General features: G+C 40.9%; 1 protein-coding gene across 1 annotated transcript in view; it reads right to left on the bottom strand.

Annotated features, from left to right (window-relative positions):
• Positions 1-294: 294 nt before the first annotated feature.
• Positions 295-23363, bottom strand: part of LOC124595032 (juvenile hormone esterase-like) — a 164000-nt gene continuing 140931 nt past the window's right edge. The window contains exons 9-10 of the mRNA XM_047133593.1: positions 20793-20925; positions 295-606 (exon numbers count right to left, since the gene is read on the bottom strand). Coding sequence (XP_046989549.1) covers positions 396-606; positions 20793-20925 — 344 coding nt within the window. The 3' untranslated portion in view covers positions 295-395. The remainder of the gene's footprint in view (positions 607-20792; positions 20926-23363) is intronic.

A 23363-nucleotide genomic window follows, 5' to 3' on the forward strand; every position in this document is an offset into this window, starting at 1 on the left:
ATGTATTCACTTTAGATGATTTTGTCAGCCAAAGAATTTTTTTTTTTTTTTTGTCCTTCAAAACTACAAATTAATGTCACTTTGGCATTTTTATGATGCTTATACTTCCAGATTTTGATTAATTTTATGTTTGAAACTCATTTGTTATGCAAGCAACATTTGAGAGTGTGAAATGAAGTATGGAATTAGTTGTACCTTAAATATGTGGCACACTGATGACAATTCATAAGAAAAATTGTTACTCTTTCTGTATATGAATTCTGTCATCTTAAATAACAATAGTTTTTAGTTTTTCTCAAGTTTATTTTTTATTGAAAATGTTATGATATTTGCTGTTTACCAATCTTTGCATATACAAAACATTTCATAGTAATCTGTGATCACATTAGAGATCATTACTGTTCTCTATGATGGCCACGTCTTCGATTTCCCTTATGCCCACTATTTGGTAGGGGAAACAGCCTGTCCCATAGTGACATACGATCCTGATAATATAGCCCATTCTTCATTGTCAACTGCGATCCTATATCCAGATACACTTGTCTTGAAGGTGTCAAGCTTTGCCACTCCACGTTGACTAAATCATTACTTTCAGATGTTGGATTGCTGAAACATACATATCACATATCATATAATCCATGGAGTTTCTTCAGAGTCAAAATACAATCAGACAAATGAACAAAAGCTGTCATGAAATTGGGTTTCAGAACCAGGAGCTTCATAATTTGACAGATGCCACAATGGAGATGCCTGTATTAACATGCAGTCATTTGCTTATACTAAAGTTGCTGGGACCATGACTACAATTAGCTGCAGGAATACATGTTCAATAACATTTTAATGCCTGCTTCTTGGTACATAAAAGTGGCAAAGGAAAGTTATTAATTGAGATGGGAGCTTCCATTTACTGTTTAATGATAATGTGGCTAATTATAAAAGTTAGTTTCATATGAGCTGTGATTTCTAAGCTTGTTCTCAACAGATAAGTAAGATTCTCAGCCACTTGTGTAATAGCTCTCTGGAACAGGGCATTTTCCCTGATAGACTGAAATATGCTATTGTTATACCTTTGCATAAAAAAGGGGATGGATCTGATGTCAACAATTACCATCTAATCTCCCTTCTAACAGCTGTATCCAAAATTTTTGAGAAAGTAATGTATCCAAGAGTAGCTTCACATATCTGCAAAAATAAAATACTAACAAAATGTCAGTTTGGTTTCCAGACAGGTTTTTCAACAGAAAATGCCATATATGCTTTCACCAATCAAATTTTGAATGATCTGAATAACCAAACACCACCCATTGGGAATTTTTGTGATCTCTCAAAGGCTTTTTATTGTGTAAATCATGAAATTCTGCTAGACAAGCTCAAGTATTGTGGCGTGAGTGGGACAGTGCACAAACGGTTTAATTCGTACCTAACTGGAAGAGTGCAGAAAGTTGAAATAAGCAGTTCTCATAATATGCAAAGATCAACACATTCCTCAAACTGGGGAACTATCAAGAATGGGGTTCCACAAGGGTCGGTCTTGGGTCCTTTGTTGTTCTTAATATATATTAATGACTTGCCATTCTATATTCATGAAGAGGCAAAGTTAGTTCTCTTTGCTGATGATACAAGTATAGTAATCACACCTGACAAACAAGAATTAACTGATGAAATTGTCAATAATGTCTTTCAGAAAATTACTAAGTGGTTCCTTGTAAATGGACTCTCACTGAATTTTGATAAGACACAGTACATACAGTTCCGTACAGTAAATGGTATGATGCCATTAATAAATATAGACCTTAATTAGAAGCATATAGCTAAGGTAGAATATTCAAAATTTTTAGGTATGTCCATTGATGAGAGATTAAATTGGAAGAAACACATTGATGATCTGCTTAAAAGTTTGAGTTCAGCTACTTATGCAATAAGGGTCATTGCAAATTTTGGTGATAAACATCTTAGTAAATTAGCTTACTAGGCCTATTTTCACTCATTGCTTGTATATGGCATCATATTTTGGGGTAATTCATCACTGAGGAATAAAGTATTTATTGCACAAAAGCATGTAATCAGAATAATAGCTGGAGTCCACCCAAGATCATCCTACAGACTTTTATTTAAGGATCTAGGGATATTCACAGTAGCTTCTCAGTATATATACTCTCTTATAAAATTTGTTATTAACAACCAAACTCAATTCAAAAGTAATAGCAGTGTGCATAACTACAATACTAGGAGAAAGGATGATCTTCACTATTCAAGATTAAATCTAACTTTGGCACAGAAAGGGGTGAATTATACTGCCACTAAAGTCTTTGGTCACTTACCAAATAGTATAAAAAGTCTGACAGATAACCAACAAGTATTTAAGAAGAAATTAAAAGAATTTCTAATTGACAACTCCTTCTACTCCATAGAGGAATTTTTAGATATAAATTAAGAAAAAAAAGAAAAAAAAACAAACAAAAAAATTATATATATATATATATATATATATATATATATATATATATATATATATATATATATATATATAAAATAGAAGGAAACATTCCACGTGGGAAAAATTATATATAAAAACAAAGATGAGGTGACTTACCGAACGAAAGCGCTGGCAGGTCGATAGACACACAAACATACACACAAAATTCAAGCTTTCGCAACAAACTGTTGCCTCATCAGGAAAGAGGGAAGGAGAGGGGAAGATGAAAGGAAGTGGGTTTTAAGGGAGAGGGTAAGGAGTCATTCCAATCCCGGGAGCGGAAAGACTTACCTTAGGGGGGACTTCCAGCCTTGCATCTCAGTCCAGGCGGAGCTTCAAGGAATCCTCAGAACCTTAGGCCCCCTGCAAAACCTTTCACCTGACTCCATCAACCTCCTGACCCCACCGACACCCCGCACCCCTACCTTCTAGCTTCTTCCTAAAATCCACAAACCCAATCATCCCGGCCGCCCCATTGTAGCTGGTTACCAAGCCCCCACAGAACGTATCTCTGCCTACGTAGATCAACACCTTCAACCCATTACATGCAGTCTACCATCCTTCATCAAAGACACCAACCACTTCCTTGAACGCCTGGAATCCTTACCCAATCTGTTACCCCCGGAAACCATCCGTGTAACCATTGATGCCACGTCCTTATACACAAATATTCCGCACGTCCAGGGCCTCGCTGCGATGGAGCATTTCCTTTCACGCCGACCACCTGCCACCCTACCTAAAACCTCTTTCCTCATTACCTTAGCCAGCTTCATCCTGACCCACAACTTCTTCACTTTTGAAGGCCAGACATACCAACAATTAAAGGGAACAGCCATGGGTACCAGGATGGCCCCCTCGTACGCCAACCTATTCATGGGTCGCTTAGAGGAAGCCTTCTTGGTTGCCCAAGTCTGCCAACCCAAAGTTTGGTACAGATTTATTGATGACATCTTCATGATCTGGACTCACAGTGAAGAAGAACTCCAGAATTTCCTCTCCAACCTCAACTCCTTTGGTTCCATCAGATTCACCTGGTCCTACTCCAAATCCCATGCCACTTTCCTTGACGTTGACCTCCACCTGTCCAATGGCCAACTTCACACGTCCGTCCACATCAAACCCACCAACAAGCAACAGTACCTCCATTATGACAGCTGCCACCCATTCCACATCAAACGGTCCCTTCCCTACAGCCTAGGTCTTCGTGGCAAACGAATCTGCTCCAGTCCGGAATCCCTGAATCATTACACCAACAACCTGAAAACAGCTTTCGCATCCCGCAACTACCCTCCCGACCTGGTACAGAAGCAAATAACCAGAGCCACTTCCTCGTCCCCTCAAACCCAGAATCCCCCACAGAAGTACCACAAAAGTGCCCCACTTGTGACAGGATACTTTCCGGGACTGGACCAGACTCTGAATGTGGCCCTCCAGCAGGGATACGACTTCCTCAAATCCTGCCCTGAAATGAGATCCATCCTTCATGAAATCCTCCCCACTCCGCCAAGAGTGTCTTTCCGCCGTTCACCTAACCTTCGTAACCTGTTAGTTCATCCCTATGAAATCCCCAAACCACCTTCCCTACCCTCTGGCTCCTATCCTTGTAACCGCCCCCGATGCAAAACCTGTCCCATGCACCCTCCCACCACCACCTACTCCAGTCCTGTAACCCGGAAGGTGTACACGATCAAAGGCAGAGCCACGTGTGAAAGCACCCACGTGATTTACCAACTGACCTGCCTACACTGTGATGCATTCTATGTGGGAATGACCAGCAACAAACTGTCCATTCGCATGAATGGACACAGGCAGACAGTGTTTGTTGGTAATGAGGATCACCCTGTGGCTAAACATGCCTTGGTGCACAGCCAGCACATCTTGGCACAGTGTTACACCATCCGGGTTATCTGGATACTTCATCTACATCTACATCTACATTGATACTCCGCAAGCCACCCAACGGTGTGTGGCGGAGGGCACTTTACGTGCCACTGTCATTACCTCCCTTTCCTGTTCCAGTCGCGTATGGTTCGCGGGAAGAACGACTGTCTGAAAGCCTCCGTGCGCGCTCTAATCTCTCTAATTTTACATTCGTGATCTCCTCGGGAAGTATAAGTAGGGGGAAGCAATATATTCGATACCTCATCCAGAAACGCACCCTCTCGAAACCTGGCGAGCAAGCTACACCGCGATGCAGAACGCCTCTCTTGCAGAGTCTGCCACTTGAGTTTATTAAACATCTCCGTAACGCTATCACGGTTACCAAATAACCCAGTGACGAAACGCGCCGCTCTTCCCACCAACACCAACCTATCCGAACTCCAGAGATGGGAACTTGCCCTTCAGTATATCCTCTCTTCTCGTCATCCGCCAGGCCTCAATCTCCGCTAATTTCAAGTTGCCGCCACTCATACCTCACCTGTCTTTCAACAACTTCTCTGCCTCTACACTTCTGCCTCGACTGACATCTCTGCCCAAACTCTTTGTCTTTAAATATGTCTGCTTGTGTCTGTATGTGTGGATGGATATGTGCGTGTGTGCGAGTGTATACCTGTCCTTTTTTCCCCCTAAGGTACGTCTTTCCGCTCCCGGGATTGGAATGACTCCTTACCCTCTCCCTTAAAACCCACTTCCTTTCGTCTTCCCCTCTCCTTCCCTCTTTCCTGATGAGGCAACAGTTTGTTGCGAAAGCTTGAATTTTGTGTGTATGTTTGTGTTTGTTTGTGTGTCTATCGACCTGCCAGCGCTTTCGTTCGGTAAGTCACCTCATCTTTGTTTTTTTATATATATATATATATATATATATATATATATATATATATATATATATATATATATAAATTAAAAAAATAAAAAAAAAAATAAAAAAGTTGTTATATTAACTTAATTATGTTGTTAAATTAATTTAATTATGTCATGTATTGGAAAATTTGACTCGTTCCACATCATTACGAAATATCGTATTCATGGTCCATGGAACTAGTATTAATCTAATCTAATCTAACAATACAAAACACAAATTTAATTTTCATGCTGATACTTCCTTTTTGTTTTTGGTTAATATTTTTTTTTCCTCATATGTTATTGTAACTGTACAAGTGTGTGTGTGTGTGTGTGTGTGTGTGTGTGTGTGTGTGTGTGTGTGTTTGTACACACAGTCTGTATCTTTGAAGCAGGATTTGTCCAAAAGCTAGCAGAGTTTCCAGTCTTCTTTGTGTGCCTCTCAACAACTCAGGGCCTCCTCTACTATTTGGTGAGCCACTGCAATTAATTATTAATATTGTCTACAGTAATAGTTTTTGAAAGCTACTTCTTAATTTATATGTTGATTCATTCCACATACCTAAAGACTATGCTCCATTGTGGGATCTAAAAGAAAAAAGGTTGAATAAGAGAACGAATGAATGAGTGAGTGAATGAATGAATAAATAAATGAATGAATGAATGACGATAAAACAAGCATACAACAACTACCACCATCATATGTTAGAGAAAGATTTGGCAGAGAATGTGAGAAAATTCTGATCCTATGTAAAATCAATATGTGGGTCTAAGGCTTCCATTCAGTCCTTTGTTGACAAGTCTGGTGAGGCAGCTGAAGATAGCAAAACAAAAGCTGAAGTTTTAAATTTCACATTCAAGAAATTGTTTATGCAGGAGTATTGTACAAACATACCCATCTTCGACCATTGGCCAGACTCCCGTATGAACGACAGTAATAAGCACGCCTGGTGCAGAGAAACAGCCGAAAGATTTGTAAGCTAATAACTCACCTGGTCCAGATGGAATCCCAATTTGGTTTTACAAAGAGTACTCTACGGCATTGGCCTCTTACCTAGTTTGCATTTATTGCAAATCTCTCACCCAGCACATTGTCCCAAGTGACTGGAAAAAAGGGCAAGTGACACCTGTTTATAAGAAGGGTAAATGAAAAGACCTGCCAAATTGCAGACCAATATCCCTATCTTCTGTTTACTGCAGAATCTTTGAACATATTTTCAGTTCAGATATAATAACTTTTCTTGAGACTGAGAAGCTTATGCCCATGAATCAGCCTGGTTTTAGAAAGCATCGCTCGTACGAAGCTAAGCTTGCTCTTTGCTCACATGATTTACTGTGAACTATGAATGAAGGGTAACAGGCAGATTCCATATTTCAAGATTTCTGGAAAGCATTTGACATGATGCCCCACTGCAGGCTGTTAATGAAGGTACAAGCATATGGAATACTTTCACAGATACATGAGTGGCTTGAAGACTTCTGACATAATCGAACACAGTATGTTGTTGTCGATGGTGAGTGTTTATCAGAGACAAGTGTGTCATTAGGAGTTCCCAGGAAAGTGTGATAGGACCACTGTTGTTCTCTATATACATAAATGATTTGGCTAACAGGGTGGGCAGCAATCTGCTGTTGTTTGCTGGTGATGCGATGTTGTACAGTAAGATGTCGAAGTTGAGTGACTGTAGGAAGATACAAGACAATTTCCAATTGGTATGATGAATGGCAGCTAGCCCTGAAGGTGGAAAAATGTAAGGTAATGTAGTGAGTATGAAGAACAAACCTGTAACGTTTGGATACAGCATTAGTCGTGTACTGATTGACACGGTCAAGTCGTTTGAATATCTGCACGTACATTGCAAAGCGATATGGAATGGAATGAGAACATGAGGAATGTGGTAGGAAAGGCAAATGGTTGACTTTGGTTTATAGGGAGAATTTTAGGAAAGAGTGATTCACCTGTAAAGGAGACCTCGTATGGGACACTAGTGCAACCTATTCTTGAATACTGCTCGAGTGTCTGGGATCTGTACCAGGTTGGATTGAAGGAGGACACTGAAGCAATTCAGAGGCAGTTGGCTAGATTTATTACTGGTAGGCTTGAGTAACATGTAAGTGTTATGGAGATGCTTCAGGAACTCAAATGGGAATCCCTGGAGAGATGGTAATTTTCTTTTCGAGAAACACTATTGAGAAAGTTTAGAGAATCAGCACTTGTAGTTTACTGCTGAACAATTCTACTTCTACCAATATATACTGCATGTATGGACCACAGCTAAAGATATGAGAAATTTGAGCTCATGTGGAGGCATATAGACAGTCATTTTTGCCTCATTCTATTTGTGATTGGAACAGGAAAGGAAATTACTAGTGGTGGTACAGGGTACTCTCTGCCGTGCACTGTACAGTGGCTCATGTAGTATCTATGTAGACATAGATGATGATGGTGGTGGTGGAGAGTGTTGTTGGAGCAGGTCACACAATCAGGTCACACGAGACTCACAGAGGTACTAAAATCTGGTGTTGTTTGCATCTGATAAAAATAATTTGAAGGTAAAAACTTCCAACTGAGAGTCTCATTAAAAGACAACGGTCATAAAAAACAAAATATCTATAGTGATACAACTGATAACAGTGAATGAGGTATACAACACACAAAAAACTAAAAAAAAGTACAATAAAGAACTCAGTATTCTGCATACCAGGTATCTTTTTCATTATACTTCTGTTCACATGTTCAATCATACTCTTCAAGGCACTGTGAAGTGTATATCAGAAGGTATCTCTAATTGTAAACAGTGGACAAAATAAAACTATCAGAAAATACTTTCAATAAGACTGATGCAGGATTGCCCCTGTCAATAAACATCAAAGATGATGCTGTAAACGGCCACCACTGATCTCGATGCAGTGCGGTGTTTGATTTATTAGACATTGAGATTTGCATAGCAGCTCTACTTGACAGATGGCAGCAATAGTGTTTTCGGTGTTCTGTTGTAATTCTTTTAGTATATGAGGATTCAAGGTAAAAATGATATACATGTGCAGTACACATGTATGTGATGATTTTCTTCTGCAGTTCCAATATTCAAGATACAATATTTGAACTTCCCCAGGAAATTATATGATATCTAATGACAGATTCCAAGTAACTATGATATGTTATTTTTCATGTACTCAATTTACCAGAATTTGCTAGTAATTGCACTGCAAATGCAAACCTCTGTCCTATCCAAAGGCCTCACCTTCAGCCCCACTCCCATATTCAACCAAAGAGTCCTCGTCAAAGATTTACTGTCCTACACTTTACTCTCTGCTGGAAATATCACTTTGCCACGAAGAAAAATTATCCTAATCCTACTCCCAATGATCCAACTCCCCAAGACACTATCCAAATTGAACCCTGCCTGGAACAGTTCCGTCCTCCGTCACAGCGGGACCCACCTCCTCTTCCTCAAAATCACCCTCTCCAAACCTTCCAGGAATTTCTGACTTCCAGCCTTGCTTCTCAATCCTTCTTAAAAAACCTTAATCCTACTCCCAACATCACCACTGATGAAGCCCAAGCTATCCGTGATCTGAAGGCTGACCGATCCATCGTCATTCTTCCAGCGGACAAGGGTTCCATTACCGTGGTACTTGATCTTCGGGAGTATGTGGCTGAGGGACTGCGTCAGCTTTCAGACAACACCACATACAAAGTTTGACAAGGTAATCCCATTCCTGATGTCCAGGTGGAGCTTCAAGGAATCCTCAGAACCTTAGGACCCCTACAAAACCTTTCCTCTGACTCCATCAACCTCCTGACCCCACCGACACCCCACACCTCTACCTTCTACCTTCTTCCTAAAATTCACAAACCCAATCATCCCGGCCGCCCCATTGCAGCTGGTTACCAAGCCCGCACAGAACGTATCTCTGCCTACATAGATCAACACCTTCAACCCATTACATGCAGTCTCCCATCCTTCATCAAAGACACCAACCACTTTCTCAAACGCCTGGAATCCTTACCCAATCTATTACCCCCGGAAACCATCCTTGTAACCATTGATGCCACTTCCTTATACACAAATATTCCGCATGTCCAGGGCCTCGCTGCGATGGAGCGCTTCCTTTCACGCCGATCACCTGCCACCCTACCTAAAACCTCTTTCCTCATTACCTTAGCCAGTTTCATCCTGACCCACAACTTCTTCACTTTTGAAGGCCAGACACACCAATAATTAAAGGGAACAGCCATGGGTACAAGGATGGCCCCCTCGTACGCCAACCTATTCATGGGTTGCTTAGAGGAAGCCTTCTTGGTTACCCAGGCCTGCCAACCCAAAGTTTGGTACAGATTTATTGATGACATCTTCATGATCTAGACTCACAGTGAAGAAGAACTCCAGAATTTCCTCTCCAACCTCAACTCCTTTGGTTCCATTAGATTCACCTGGTCCTACTCCAAATCCCATGCCACTTTCCTTGACGTTGACCTCCATCTGTCGAATGGCCAGCTTCACACGTCCATCCACATCAAACCCACCAACAAGCAACAGTACCTCCATTATGACAGCTGCCACGCATTCCACATCAAACGGTCCCTTCCCTACAGCCTAGGTCTTCGTGGCAAACGAATCTGCTCCAGTCCGGAATCCCTGAATCATTACACCAACAACCTGAAAACAGCTTTCGCATCCCGCAACTACCCTCCCGACCTGGTACAGAAGCAAATAACCAGAGCCACTTCCTCGTCCCCTCAAACCCAGAATCCCCCACAGAAGTACCACAAAAGTGCCCCACTTGTGACAGGATACTTTCCGGGACTGGACCAGACTCTGAATGTGGCTCTCCAGCAGGGATACGACTTCCTCAAATCCTGCCCTGAAATGAGATCCATCCTTCATGAAATCCTCCCCACTCCGCCAAGAGTGTCTTTCCGCCGTTCACCTAACCTTCGTAACCTGTTAGTTCATCCCTATGAAATCCCCAAACCACCTTCCCTACCCTCTGGCTCCTATCCTTGTAACCGCCCCCGATGCAAAACCTGTCCCATGCACCCTCCCACCATCACCTACTCCAGTCCTGTAACCCGGAAGTTGTGTATGATCAAAGGCAGAGCCACGTGTGAAAGCACCCACTTGATTTACCAACTGACCGGCCTACACTGTGAAGCTTTCTATGTGGGAATGACCAGCAACAAACTGTCCATTCGCATGAATGGACACAGGCAGACAGTGTTTGTTGGTAATGAGGATCACCCTATGGCTAAACATGCCTTGGTGCACGGCCAGCACATCTTGGCACAGTGTTACACCGTCCGGGTTATCTGGATACTTCCCACTAACACCAACCTGTCAGATCTCCGGAGATGGGAACTTGCCCTTCAGTATATCCTCTCTTCTCGTTATCCGCCAGGCCTCAACCTCCGCTAATTTCAAGTTGCTGCCGCTCATACCTCACCTGTCTTTCAACAACATCTTTGCCTCTTTACTTCCACCCTGACTGACATCTCTGCCCAAACTCTTTGCCTTTACAAATGTCTGCTTGTGTCTGTGTATGTGCGGACGGATATGTGTGTGTTTGTGAGAGTATACCTGTCCTTTCTTCCCCCTAAGGTAAGTCTTTCCGCCCCCGGGATTGGAATGACTGCTTACCCTCTCCCTTAAAACCCACATCCTTTCATCTTTCCCTCTCCTTCCCTCTTTCCTGACGAAGCAACCATTGGTTGCGAAAGCTAGAATTTTGTGTGTATGTATGTGTCTGTGTTTCTATCGACCTGCTAGCGCTTTCGTATGGTAAGTTACATCATCTTTGTTTTTAAATATATTTTTCCCGCTTGGAATGTTTCCCTATTATATTCAGATAATTAATTTGAACCCAACAATCACGTTTATTATTGTCACTGTTGCATTTCGAAATCTTTTCTGTCGTCTTATTTTCTCTTTCTGTGTTTTGCCAGTAGTTTCACTTTGTATTCACCTTATCCTTTTTAGCGTAATTTACTATACAATTTTATCCCGCTGATATATACTCAATAATACGTAATACATAATAATACGTTACCTACTTCCAAACCATAACCAAAAAAATTTTTTTTTCCGCTTTCAACACTACCGCCGCTATAAAATCCAACATTTCTAGTTCACAACCAGTTCCCTTCACCTATTAAACAACCATTTCGGCTAGTTCTAATAACTTTCGCTTTATTTTCATTTCCGTTTTTTCACACATCATTAATCATTTTTAGCCGCTTCCCACAGGTTTTAACATCATTATTTCTTCGTCAGACAATTGTTAGCCTCATTCTCATAATCTGCCACCACAAAACCACTCCTTTTAATACATTTACACGTAGTTTTTTCGAAGTTTTCCCGAATTTCTCCACCCTTTAACGTGTTTTGGCGGCAACACAACCACCTAACCTTTATGCACATCGTTGTCTACCAACCCAAGTTCACCACAGGATCAACACAACCAACACTTTTTTGCCTTTTTTCATACCAGATCTCCAGTTGCTTTCTAGTTCACCTTTATCTCTCCCCATATATATATTTTTTTCATTTTCATTTCAACCTCATGTTACACTTTCCACCTTCTAATACCATGTCACTCTCACAACGACCCCATTAAGTTTTATTTACATTCCCTCCGCAAACATGCCTTCGCCCTAGCCAGATTACGCTCCCATATTTTATTTTCTCAGGCTTGTCTGACATTTGGCATTACCCCCAAAGGCCTCACACTTAAAGTTCCCATCTCTGGCTGCAACCCTTCTTTCCATCAGTCCCTATACCAGTTCCAAACTGAACAATCCATTACCCTCACCCACCTAATCCTTCACCTACACATCAACTCAGCCAATGAACACACCCGTCAACTCCTTTCCTCTCCCGCATCCACACCAGCTGTTCAAAGCATCCTCCTACAGGCCAACCGCAAATTAGAACGGCATGCCACCCTCCACCTCAAAAAATTATCCAATCTCCTGGTTTCCCACCTCCGGAAAGGCAACTTACTCACCCTTCACAAGCTTTCCAGCAAACCTCAACCTCCTCTCATTGCACACAAACTCAGTCTCTCCCATCTACTGAATCTCCCACTTCCAGCTCCACTCCCTCCAAAACCTCAAAATTCCAATCAACGCAATCTGGAAAAACAACACCCCAATTCAGTAGTTAACCTTTCCTCCAAACCTCTCTCCCAATCCGAAACCTCTGTCCTATCCAAAGGCCTCACCTTCAGCCCCACTCCCAGATTCAACCAAACAGCCCTCGTCAAAGATTTACTGTCCTACACTCGTACTCTCTGCTGGAAATATCACTTTGCCATGAAGAAAAATGATCCTAATCCTACTCCCAATGATCCAACTCCCCAAGACACTATCCAAATTGAACCCTGCCTGGAACAGTTCCGTCCTCCGTCACAGCGGGACCCACCTCCTCTTCCTCAAAATCACCCTCTCCATCCTTCCAGGAATTTCTGACTTCCAGCCTTGCTTCTCAATCCTTCTTAAAAAACCTTAATCCTACTCCCAACATCACCACTGCTGAAGCCCAAGCTATCCGTGATCTGAAGGCTGACCGATCCATCGTCATTCTTCCGGCGGACAAGGGTTCCACGACCGTGGTACTTGATCTTCGGGAGTATGTGGCTGAGGGACTGCGTCAGCTTTCAGACAACACCACATACAAAGTTTGCCAAGGTAATCCCATTCCTGATGTCCAGGCGGAGCTTCAAGGAATCCTCAGAACCTTAGGCCCCCTACAAAACCTTTCCCCTGACTCCATCAACCTCCTGACCCCACCGACACCCCACACCTCTACCTTATACCTTCTTCCTAAAATTCACAAACCCAATCATCCCGGCTGCCCCATTGCAGCTGGTTACCAAGCCCGCACAGAACGTATCTCTGCCTACATAGATCAACACCTTCAACCCATTACATGCAGTCTCCCATCCTTCATCAAAGACACCAACCACTTTCTCAAACGCCTGGAATCCTTACCCAATCTATTACCCCCGGAAACCATCCTTGTAACCATTGATGCCACTTCCTTATACACAAATATTCCGCATGTCCAGGGCCTCGCTGTGATGGAGCGCTTCCTTTCACGCCGATCACCTGCCACCCTACCTAAAACCTCTTTCCTCATTACCTTAGTCAGCTTCATCCTGACCCACAACTTCTTCACTTTTGAAGGCCAGACATACCAACAATTAAAGGGAACAGCCATGGGTACCAGGATGGCCCCCTCGTACGCCAACCTATTCATGGGTTGCTTAGAGGAAGCCTTCTTGGTTACCCAGGCCTGCCAACCCAAAGTTTGGTACAGATTTATTGGTGACATCTTCATGATCTAGACTCACAGTGAAGAAGAACTCCAGAATTTCCTCTCCAACCTCAACTCCTTTGGTTCCATTAGATTCACCTGGTCCTACTCCAAATCCCATGCCACTTTCCTTGACGTTGACCTCCATCTGTCGAATGGCCAGCTTCACACGTCCATCCACATCAAACCCACCAACAAGCAACAGTACCTCCATTATGACAGCTGCCACGCATTCCACATCAAACGGTCCCTTCCCTACAGCCTAGGTCTTTGTGGCAAACGAATCTGCTCCAGTCCGGAATCCCTGAACCATTACACCAACAACTTGAAAACAGCTTTCACATCCTGCAACTACCCTCCCGACCTGGTACAGAAACAAATAACAAGAGCCACTTCCTCATCCCCTCAAACCCAGAACCTCCCACGGAAGAACACAAAAGTGCCCCACTTGTGATAGGATACTTTCCGGGACTGGATCAGACTCTGAATGTGGCTCTCCAGCAGGGATACGACTTCCTCAAATCCTGCCCTGAAATGAGATCCATCCTTCATGAAATCCTCCCCACTCCACCAAGAGTGTCTTTCCACCGTCCACCTAACCTTCGTAACCTCTTAGTTCATCCCTATGAAATCCCCAAACCACCTTCCTTACCCTCTGGCTCCTACCCTTGTAACCGCCCCCGGTGTAAAACCTGTCCAATGCACCCTCCCACCATCACCTACTCCAGTCCTGTAACCCGGAAGGTGTACACGATCAAAGGCAGAGCCACGTGGGAAAGCACCCACGTGATTTACCAACTGACCTGCCTACACTGTGAAGCTTTCTATGTGGGAATGACCAGCAACAAACTGTCCATTCGCATGAATGGACACAGGCAGACAGTGTTTGTTGGTAATGAGGATCACCCTATGGCTAAACATGCCTTGGTGCACGGCCAGCACATCTTGGCACAGTGTTACACCGTCCGGGTTATCTGGATACTTCCCACTAACACCAACCTGTCAGATCTCCGGAGATGGGAACTTGCCCTTCAGTATATCCTCTCTTCTCGTTATCCGCCAGGCCTCAACCTCCGCTAATTTCAAGTTGCCGCCGCTCATACCTCACCTGTCTTTCAACAACATCTTTGCCTCTTTACTTCCACCCTGACTGACATCTCTGCCCAAACTCTTTGCCTTTACTAATGTCTGCTTGTGTCTGTGTATGTGCGGATGGATATGTCTGTGCGTGTGTGTGTGAGTGTATACCCGTCCTATTTTCCCCCTAAGGTAAGTCTTTCTGCTCCCGGGATTGGAAAGACTCATTACCCTGTCCCTTAAAACCCACATCCTTTCATCTTTCCCTCTCCTTCCCTCTTTCCTGACGAAGCAACCATTGGTTGCGAAAGCTAGAATTTTGTGTGTATGTATGTGTCTGTTTGTGTTTCTATTGACTTGCCAGCGCTTACGTATGGTAAGTCACATCATCTTTGTTTTTAAATATAAACTTCTTAGTTGATTTGATAGGAAGTGAAATATGTATGTTCCAGCTTAAGTTCTTGCCCACATTTAGTCTTAGGAAATTGATCATGTCAACTTCTTCCATAAGTTTATTGTAATGTTGTATTTTAACTTCCACAAATTTTGAAATGTACAATATGGGTTTTTGCAATGGTCATTTTCAAGCCATTTAACTGGAACCAGTTTTCAAGGGTATACAGTGAGCTTGTGATGAAGCTTGGAATTTTTTCTGCATTGTCATCTTTAGTTAAAACAGAATGTGCCAGCAACCTGGATTGGTGCACTGAAATCAAGATTTCCAGCATTTTTTGTGACGGCAGTTCGCCGGGTCAGTAACCAGAGTCCCCCCCTGTACAAGATATTGGGGTTCCTTTCATTCCAGTCACATAAGGTGCAAGGAGAGATTGACCGTGTGATGCCTCTAGATGTGATGTAATTAGTCTAACCTTCTGTTCGTGGTCTGTGTGTTCAGGCATATGCCAGTTTAAAATTTTCAGAATTTCTGTGGTGTTCTCACTTGAATCAAACAAACCTGTCATGATTTCATGCCATCCTTCACTTTAAATTTTTCAGAATTTCTGTGGTATTCTCACATGAATCAAACAAACCTGTGATGATTTCATGCCATCCTTCACTTTATATGTTCAGATCCATTGTTAGTCCTATTTAGTCCCACACACTTCAGCAAAATTTTAAAACTGTGTAAGCAGTCTTAGTCATAAACTGACTGTATTTTCCCAAATAAATTGAAGTTTACCACTTATTTTATCTCAAATTGAGACTATGTGTTTATTTCATATACCCAGACATTTTTACATCCAGGTATTTGTATGAAGTGATAGTTTCCATTTGTTACTGACTGATATTGCAATAATATTCAATGTTCTTGGATTCTGTAAAGAGCTAATTTAGATTTTAACATTTGCACCATTTTGATATTTTATCAAGATCTGACAGGATATCTTTGTAGCTTTTGTCAGATAGTACTTCATTGTAGATAACTGCATCATCTGTATCAAGTCAAGGCTTCTATTAATATCATCCACAAGAGCATTAATATATGATTTGAACAGCAAATGTCTCGTCATGCATGATGTTACTTCTACTTTGCTGATGATTCATTTGTTGACTTATTCCTTCATTCATTCATACACAATTTGAATAGCAAGGGCCCAAGACCTTCATTGGGACATGCCTAGTTTTGTTTATACATCTGATGATGACTCATTCATTCATTCATTCATTCACACACACACTGTGTTCTGTAAATTACATACTCTCTCTCTCTCTCTCTCTCTCTCTCTCTCTCTCTCTCTCTCTCTCTCTCTCTCTCTCTCTCAATGGGTAGCTGACAGAGGGAGGCAGCAGATGTTCAGAATAGGAAGGATAGGAATACAACATATGGCCACCAGCACTGGTGAATTCTTGCAGTGCACAGTGACGATAGTGTGGAGGGATGTATTGGGAGAGGGAGTCAAAACAGGGGAGTGGAAGATGGGGAGAAGAGGCTGTGGGTGTAAGATGAGTGAAAATTAAGGTCCTGAGATAGAGTGGAGATGGATGTAAGGCAGGGAACTAGTAAATCTTTTGAACAGAAAATGCTGAGTGGCCCAGAAAGCTAAGCTCACCAGACAAAAAATTAATCACCCCTGTGGGCACGCACAGACTTCCTCTATGTGAGCATAGAGCAGTAGTGATCAGTGAGCCATTTATGTTTCAAGTGGACATTGTACATAAATGTGGATAAATGTATGGACAGAACACAGTGGAAAAATGGGTCACTCATGTTTGGTCATGGCCATGGCCATACGGTGTGTGAAATTTCTGGATTTGTTGGTGTGTTCAGGCTGACTGTTCAACATGTTTACAAATATAGTGGTATACCATATGTAGCCATGAACAAGATATCAGAACGGTGATCAGAAAAAAAATTGCTTCCTAACCCAACAGGAATTGCTGCAGGCAGTGAATGAACATCCATCCCCAACTGTGAGTGAGAGGACATTGTGTTGGGAACTGCACACAATGAAGATTTAAGAGTCGGTCACCTTGCGAGAGGCCATTGCTCCCACAGGCACACAAAGATTACACTAGTAAAGTTCATTCAGCTGGTAGATTATGTGACTGATTTTCTGATCACCTTCCACCCTATTACATTTCTATTGGCCTGCAAAATCACCTGAGTTAAACACCATATAAAATATGTTGGGCATGTTGGAACAGTGGGTAAAATGGCAACATCAGAATTCCCGCAATATGGCGGAATTGCACCATCAAACTCTCAGCGAGTGGCTTAACATGGATGTGGCATACCTGGATAGCATTGTGGACCCTCTTTCTAACTGAATCCAGGTGGCTATGAAGTCCAAAGGTTGACTTACTTGGTATTAAATGATGCTTGTAATGGTTTTTCCAGAGGTGACTGACTTTTTGTCCAGTGAGCTTATGGAGAGGCCTCTCCTAGATATCACTAAGAAAAAAGATCAGAAAGGAAGTGAAGACTTAAGAGCAATAAGAAGACATCAGAATGTTTTGGAAAGGGTAAAGGCTCTAAAATGGAAATGGGCAAGACATCTCACACAAAGAAATGATGGAAGGTGGACAACGGCAGTAGCAGAGTGGAGTTCCAAGACAGGTGAAGACACAAGGCTGACCATCTGACTGCTGGGATAAAGAAAGTCACAAGCTTCGATTTCCAGTGGACAAGGCAATGAATCTTTGCTGAAGATTGTGTCATAAGAGGAGTATGTTGACTGTCATCCTAAAGTATGTCTATTGGTAGGAACTTTTCATGCATGACAACACTTGACATATTATGACACAGCATTAGATGAAGACTCATCCCATGGCTACCGGAAATGACTAGCCAGTTGAATGTGGTATAGCAACAGAAATGTTATGCAAGTTTTCAGTTTAGTAAGCTTTGATATTGGAAAAATGTACTCATTGGCATAGCTCCATGTGTAACATGGCAAACATGAATATAGCAGTATGGTGTAGGAAGAAATTAAGTGCTCCAGGATGTGCAAGACTTATATGCATGAGAAATATAATACTTTTGCCCTTGCAAAAGACAAAAATGGGTGAAAGGTGTTCTCATGGGCACATAAAGCCTCACTCAATTTTTTTAAATTTTTGAGTACATTTCTCATGGAAAAACAGTGGTCTGGCTAAACGTACTTTAAAAATGGATTGAAAATGGTCTTGAAAGCAGTAAAACATTTATTTCCAATGGTTACCAGTTTTGGTCAGAACATGAGCCTCTTCAGACCATTTATATATCAAGATGGTAGTCAGTGGCAGTGAATGGAGTAGGTGTTATGACTCCATGAAGGTCAGCAGCTGACTTTCAAGGAGTCATAATACCAGCTTTATTTACTGCCACCACCTACTATCATAGTATAATGGTCTGTTGACAGTCACATTCTTACTGAAATGAGTAACCACTGGAAGTAAATATTTTATTGCAGTCGAGAATGTTTTCAATCCATTTTTCTAAATCACTAAGTTTATTGTAGTGCTCATAAAATTTATTCATAACAACCACAGGGAATTAAAAGCCATGAAGTTTGTTTTCATACCAGTATTTAAGGAGTTTTGAAGTGAAGCATCTTCATAGATGTCATGAGATGTGTTCTAAATGAGCACACCCATGTACAAGCTTTATTGTTTATGGAATACTTCTGTCTATCTTTTTTGTACAATATGGTAACATGAGGAGATTGGTGAAATGTCACACAGGTTTAGACACTGAACTCACAATCTGGAAGACCAGGGTTTAAATTCCTTCCCATTGATTTTAGCAGGTTTTCTGCATCTTCCCTACGCTTAAGGCAAATTATGGCACAGGTTCTTTGAAAAGTGCATGGCCAGTTTCCTTCCTCATCTGTCCATAATTTGAGATTGTGACAAACCTATGACACCCTTTTCATCGATAGGACATTAATTCTGAATTTTCTTTCTATCCTTAGAACAGTGAGTGTGACTGGTGTAGTGTCAAGCCTGCTCTGGCAAAACCAGTGTATCCTCAAATACAATAATTTACAGCTGAGGGATATAGGCACATGGTCATAAACTACAGAATGGTGGCTCTTTTTAGACTAAATTGTTTGTGAACTAAACTGCTGATGTAATTTGTTGGTAGTAGTGGATTTGCTGGTGGAGCAAATGAACAACATCACAGTCAATGCCCAGAAATACTGTGTAACACATATGATCTTCAAAATCAGAATATTAAAAATGAGGAGATTAGAATATTATCTGCAAGAGTCATGTTTCTCAACAAAATTATGAAAAATACTGATTGCTTCTCACCATCAAGATGATACGTTGAGTTGCAGACAGGTACGGTACAATGAAAAGACTGTTACACATTGCGAGTTCAGCCAAAGCCTTCTTCAGAAAGGAAAGAAAATGCACACACATTCACACAAGCTGGCACACCTCATGCACACTTGACCACTACCTCCAGCTTGGCCAGAGATAGCTTTCATGTGCCTGAGATGTGCTTGCTTGTGTGAATGTGTGTGTATTTCCTTTCCTTTCTGAAGAAGGCTTTGGCCAAAAGCTCAATGTGCAACAGTCTCTTTGTTGTGCCTGTCTGCAACTCAAGGTGTCATCTTAACACTGAGTAGCAATGTATCCTTTTCATAATATTATAGAGTCATGTTTCCCTTTGATAATGCATAACCCCGTGTCACTAGTATTGTTGATAAAGTGTTAGAAAATAGGACTGGGGACCATTAACATCCTGAATGCAGCACTGATCTGTTCAGCCCATGACTTTAGTACTTTCAGGCTACTGAACAACTTAAAGATGCAGGATTCTACTCCAGTGCAAACATAACGGATGGAGTTAGTGACTGGTTCAAGAGTCACAAGTATCTCTCTTCTCTGGTGGAATTTACTGCCTATCTTGACAATAAGTTGCATTCTTTAATTCTAAATGATTTCTTAAATAGAAGAATGTTGGTCATAAGCTGTATGAAATATTGGTCTACATATCAGGTTGTTTGTGAGTAATTGGTTTTTCTGTCAATCTTTGGTACAATAACATACATATGAATGAAAGACACAAACAGTGAGGTTTCTGGGTTACAACTCCATAATCAGTTTGCATTATTTTGTTTGTGATTTCTAATTTCCTGCTTGTATTTTATTTGATTGTATAATAGCACTGAGTATCTGATGAGCACTGAAGAAATAAAGTGTTGATAAATAATCAAAAAATAACTCTGTAGAAGCTATGTTTTAGTTGTCCAGCTGGATTAGCAATCATCTCTAGGAGAAATGGCTTGGGTGTTTTACATCATGTGTACTTTAGAATGGTTTAAATATAGACAGAAGGTACATCATTTCCAACAAAGCCTCATGTAGGTGACTCGGTAAATTGTTGAAATATTGTGCACAGAATCTGAATTACTGAAGCAGTTGGATGAAGAAAAAATACCTTCTCTCAATCTCATCAGGAAGACCTCAAACATCACAATAAATACACGTCTGACCATGTAAATTGCTACAGTGATCTATTGATTGTTTACTTGTAACTAAATGCACCTTGCTCAACAAATGTAAATCAAAACACACATTAGAATCTTCAGAAATTGGAAAAGTGTCAAAAGATTATATACTCAGATTTTAATAATATTTGTAATAAGAATAAGAATAACAATAACAATAGTAATAGTAATAGCAATATCATCATCATCTTTGCTTACCCATTCTTAACAAAATTAGACCACATTTTAGTCATTTTTTTAACTGTTGGATATTCTGGATCATCCTTGGTGAAAGATGGAAACAATACTGATATGTAAAATAAGTAAATCAGATCATCATGATGCACAACACCTGTGAAACAAATGAATACAATTTTGTGATTTACGGGAAATCAAGATGAATTGTGTACATATAATGTAGAATGAAAAATTCATATGGATATTATATACATTTAAACATTGATGTAATAATCAACAGAAAGAAAAACAATTTTCACCCATTAAAATAAAGAATGATAATGGCAAAAATTGCATTTGTAACTCATAGTTGCAATGCATAAAGACATAGCAAAAGTAAATGTAGATGGTATGCCATCATCATCATTGTCATCATCATCATCATTATCAGTGGAAAAAAAACTTTTTTTGTACTTTGGTCCATTGCTGCATAAAATTTTTTCCTGTGTAATGCTAATTTTTATTTGAAATAAACACTTTGTTTCATATACAGTTAGCTTAATTTCTCACTGCCGTATTATCAACATCACACAAAAATTATTATATACTTCCATTTGTCACCATGCTATCTGTTATCATGTGAGTCCTGGTACATCTACATGTACAGGGCGAATCAATTAACACTTCCACCGCAGATATTTTGGACATGGAAGGCACAATCGATATGCAGTTTTCACAGAACTGAATTGTAGGCAGTGGCACGTATTTGCAGCCAATACATAGGTTTGAGCTGTTTGCAAAAGTGAAGTTATTTACAACAGTTAGACATTATTTAATTGAACAACACATATTGAGAGTAAAATCCTAAAAGTAGCGTAAATGAAAATGTCGATGGTGTTCACTGCAGGAAGCTAGTGCAAGTAATTTACGAGTTATAGTGTGAACACTGACTATTGTAAACACTGACAGCTGTTTGTTCCATTATATCACTTAGATGCTAGGTGATGATGTTATGTTTGTTTACATTGTGTTGTGTTTGCATTACAGTTTCACTGTGTTGGTCCTGCCAGTTATAGTGTGATAATGGACACAGTAAGATATGCTTGGAAGATGGTATTTCCCAGCACAGAAAAAGAAGACATGCTCATGGTTTATGATGAATGTAGCAAGAATGCATTTTCATTGTATACCACATATGCCTAAAGATATCCCAATAGATGTCAACCATCATAGCATAGCATAGCCTACAGTCACATCACAGCAACAATTTGTGAAACTCTTCAGACAATTACATAAAAGTGGTAGTGTAATGCCTGAACTAAATAACAGACTAAAAAGTGTTCCCGGAGAGGAGGGTGAAATTTATAATGTTCTAGGTGATGTAGCAGTAGATCTGCAAACTAGTTCTCGTGCAATCACGCGACGAAGCAGTATGAGTCATGGAAGTGTACTATGAATTCTCCATCAACATAGTTACCATCTCTATCACATCTCTCTCCAGCAAGTGCTGCATGGAAATGATTTTGCAAATCTTGTAAACTATTGTACATGGGTATGAAGACATGATACTCCAGATGTGTCATGTATCTTCTTTACAGATAAAGCAACATTTATTAATCATGGTCAAGTAAATCTCAGAAACATGCACTACTGCTCTGTTGACAATTCCCGTTGGCTTCATCAGGAGGAATGTCAGCAAACATGGAATTTAAATGTATGGTGTGGAATAGTACACCATCACCTCACAGGTTCATTGTTCATAAAGGGAACACTGAATTCACACAAGTAAATAAACCTCTTAACAGACCATCTTCCACAGATGCTAGACAACGTTCCCCTTCAGACTAGGAGAAACCTGTGGTATCAACATGATAGCTGTTTGGCCTGTAGTGGATGAATTACAATAGTGTATCTTTAGGGATTATTTACAAATCAATGGATTACAAGAAAAGGACCTGTACTTTGGCTGGCCTGTTCCCAAAATCTGACATCACTATAGTTTTTTCTGTGGGGAAGCTGAGCGACATTGTCTACAAGCACATACCAACAACATTACATGATATGGAAACGGCATATTACTGCTGCCTACGCTGCAATTTCCACTGAAATGGTAGAATGTGTGCAGCAGTTGTTGCTTGGCAGATTGCAAGCTTGTATTGACACTGGTGGTGATCATTCTGAGCACAGGCCTCGAGGGCACATTGGTTCTTTACTTGTCAGACCCCAAAGATGTATTGTTTTTCATCTTTGTTTGTCTTTCATTTGTCCTAGGTAATGTCCCATTTAACTACATGATGCCTCCAGAGATGTATTAACATCTGTATAGGGCTTTATATATTGTCATGTAGAAGAAGGTGTAATTAGATGAATGATGAACATTAACTTCACTTAACGAAGGTTTATTCAGCACTTGCACATACAAGAGCGTAGAGCAAACTGCTTCCAGCCAGAACACATACACTATACATACAGCTACAGAACATTCCAGTACAATGATTCTTGACATTTGTGGATACTTCTAGAATGTACTCAAACCAAATATAGAAATTAAAATTGTACAGTCCAGGTGAGTTTTGAACACATGTCCTTCCATGCAACAGTTTAGTATCACAA

Source organism: Schistocerca americana, chromosome 2, assembly GCF_021461395.2.
Source record: "Schistocerca americana isolate TAMUIC-IGC-003095 chromosome 2, iqSchAmer2.1, whole genome shotgun sequence".
Taxonomy (NCBI): Eukaryota; Metazoa; Arthropoda; class Insecta; order Orthoptera; family Acrididae; genus Schistocerca; species Schistocerca americana.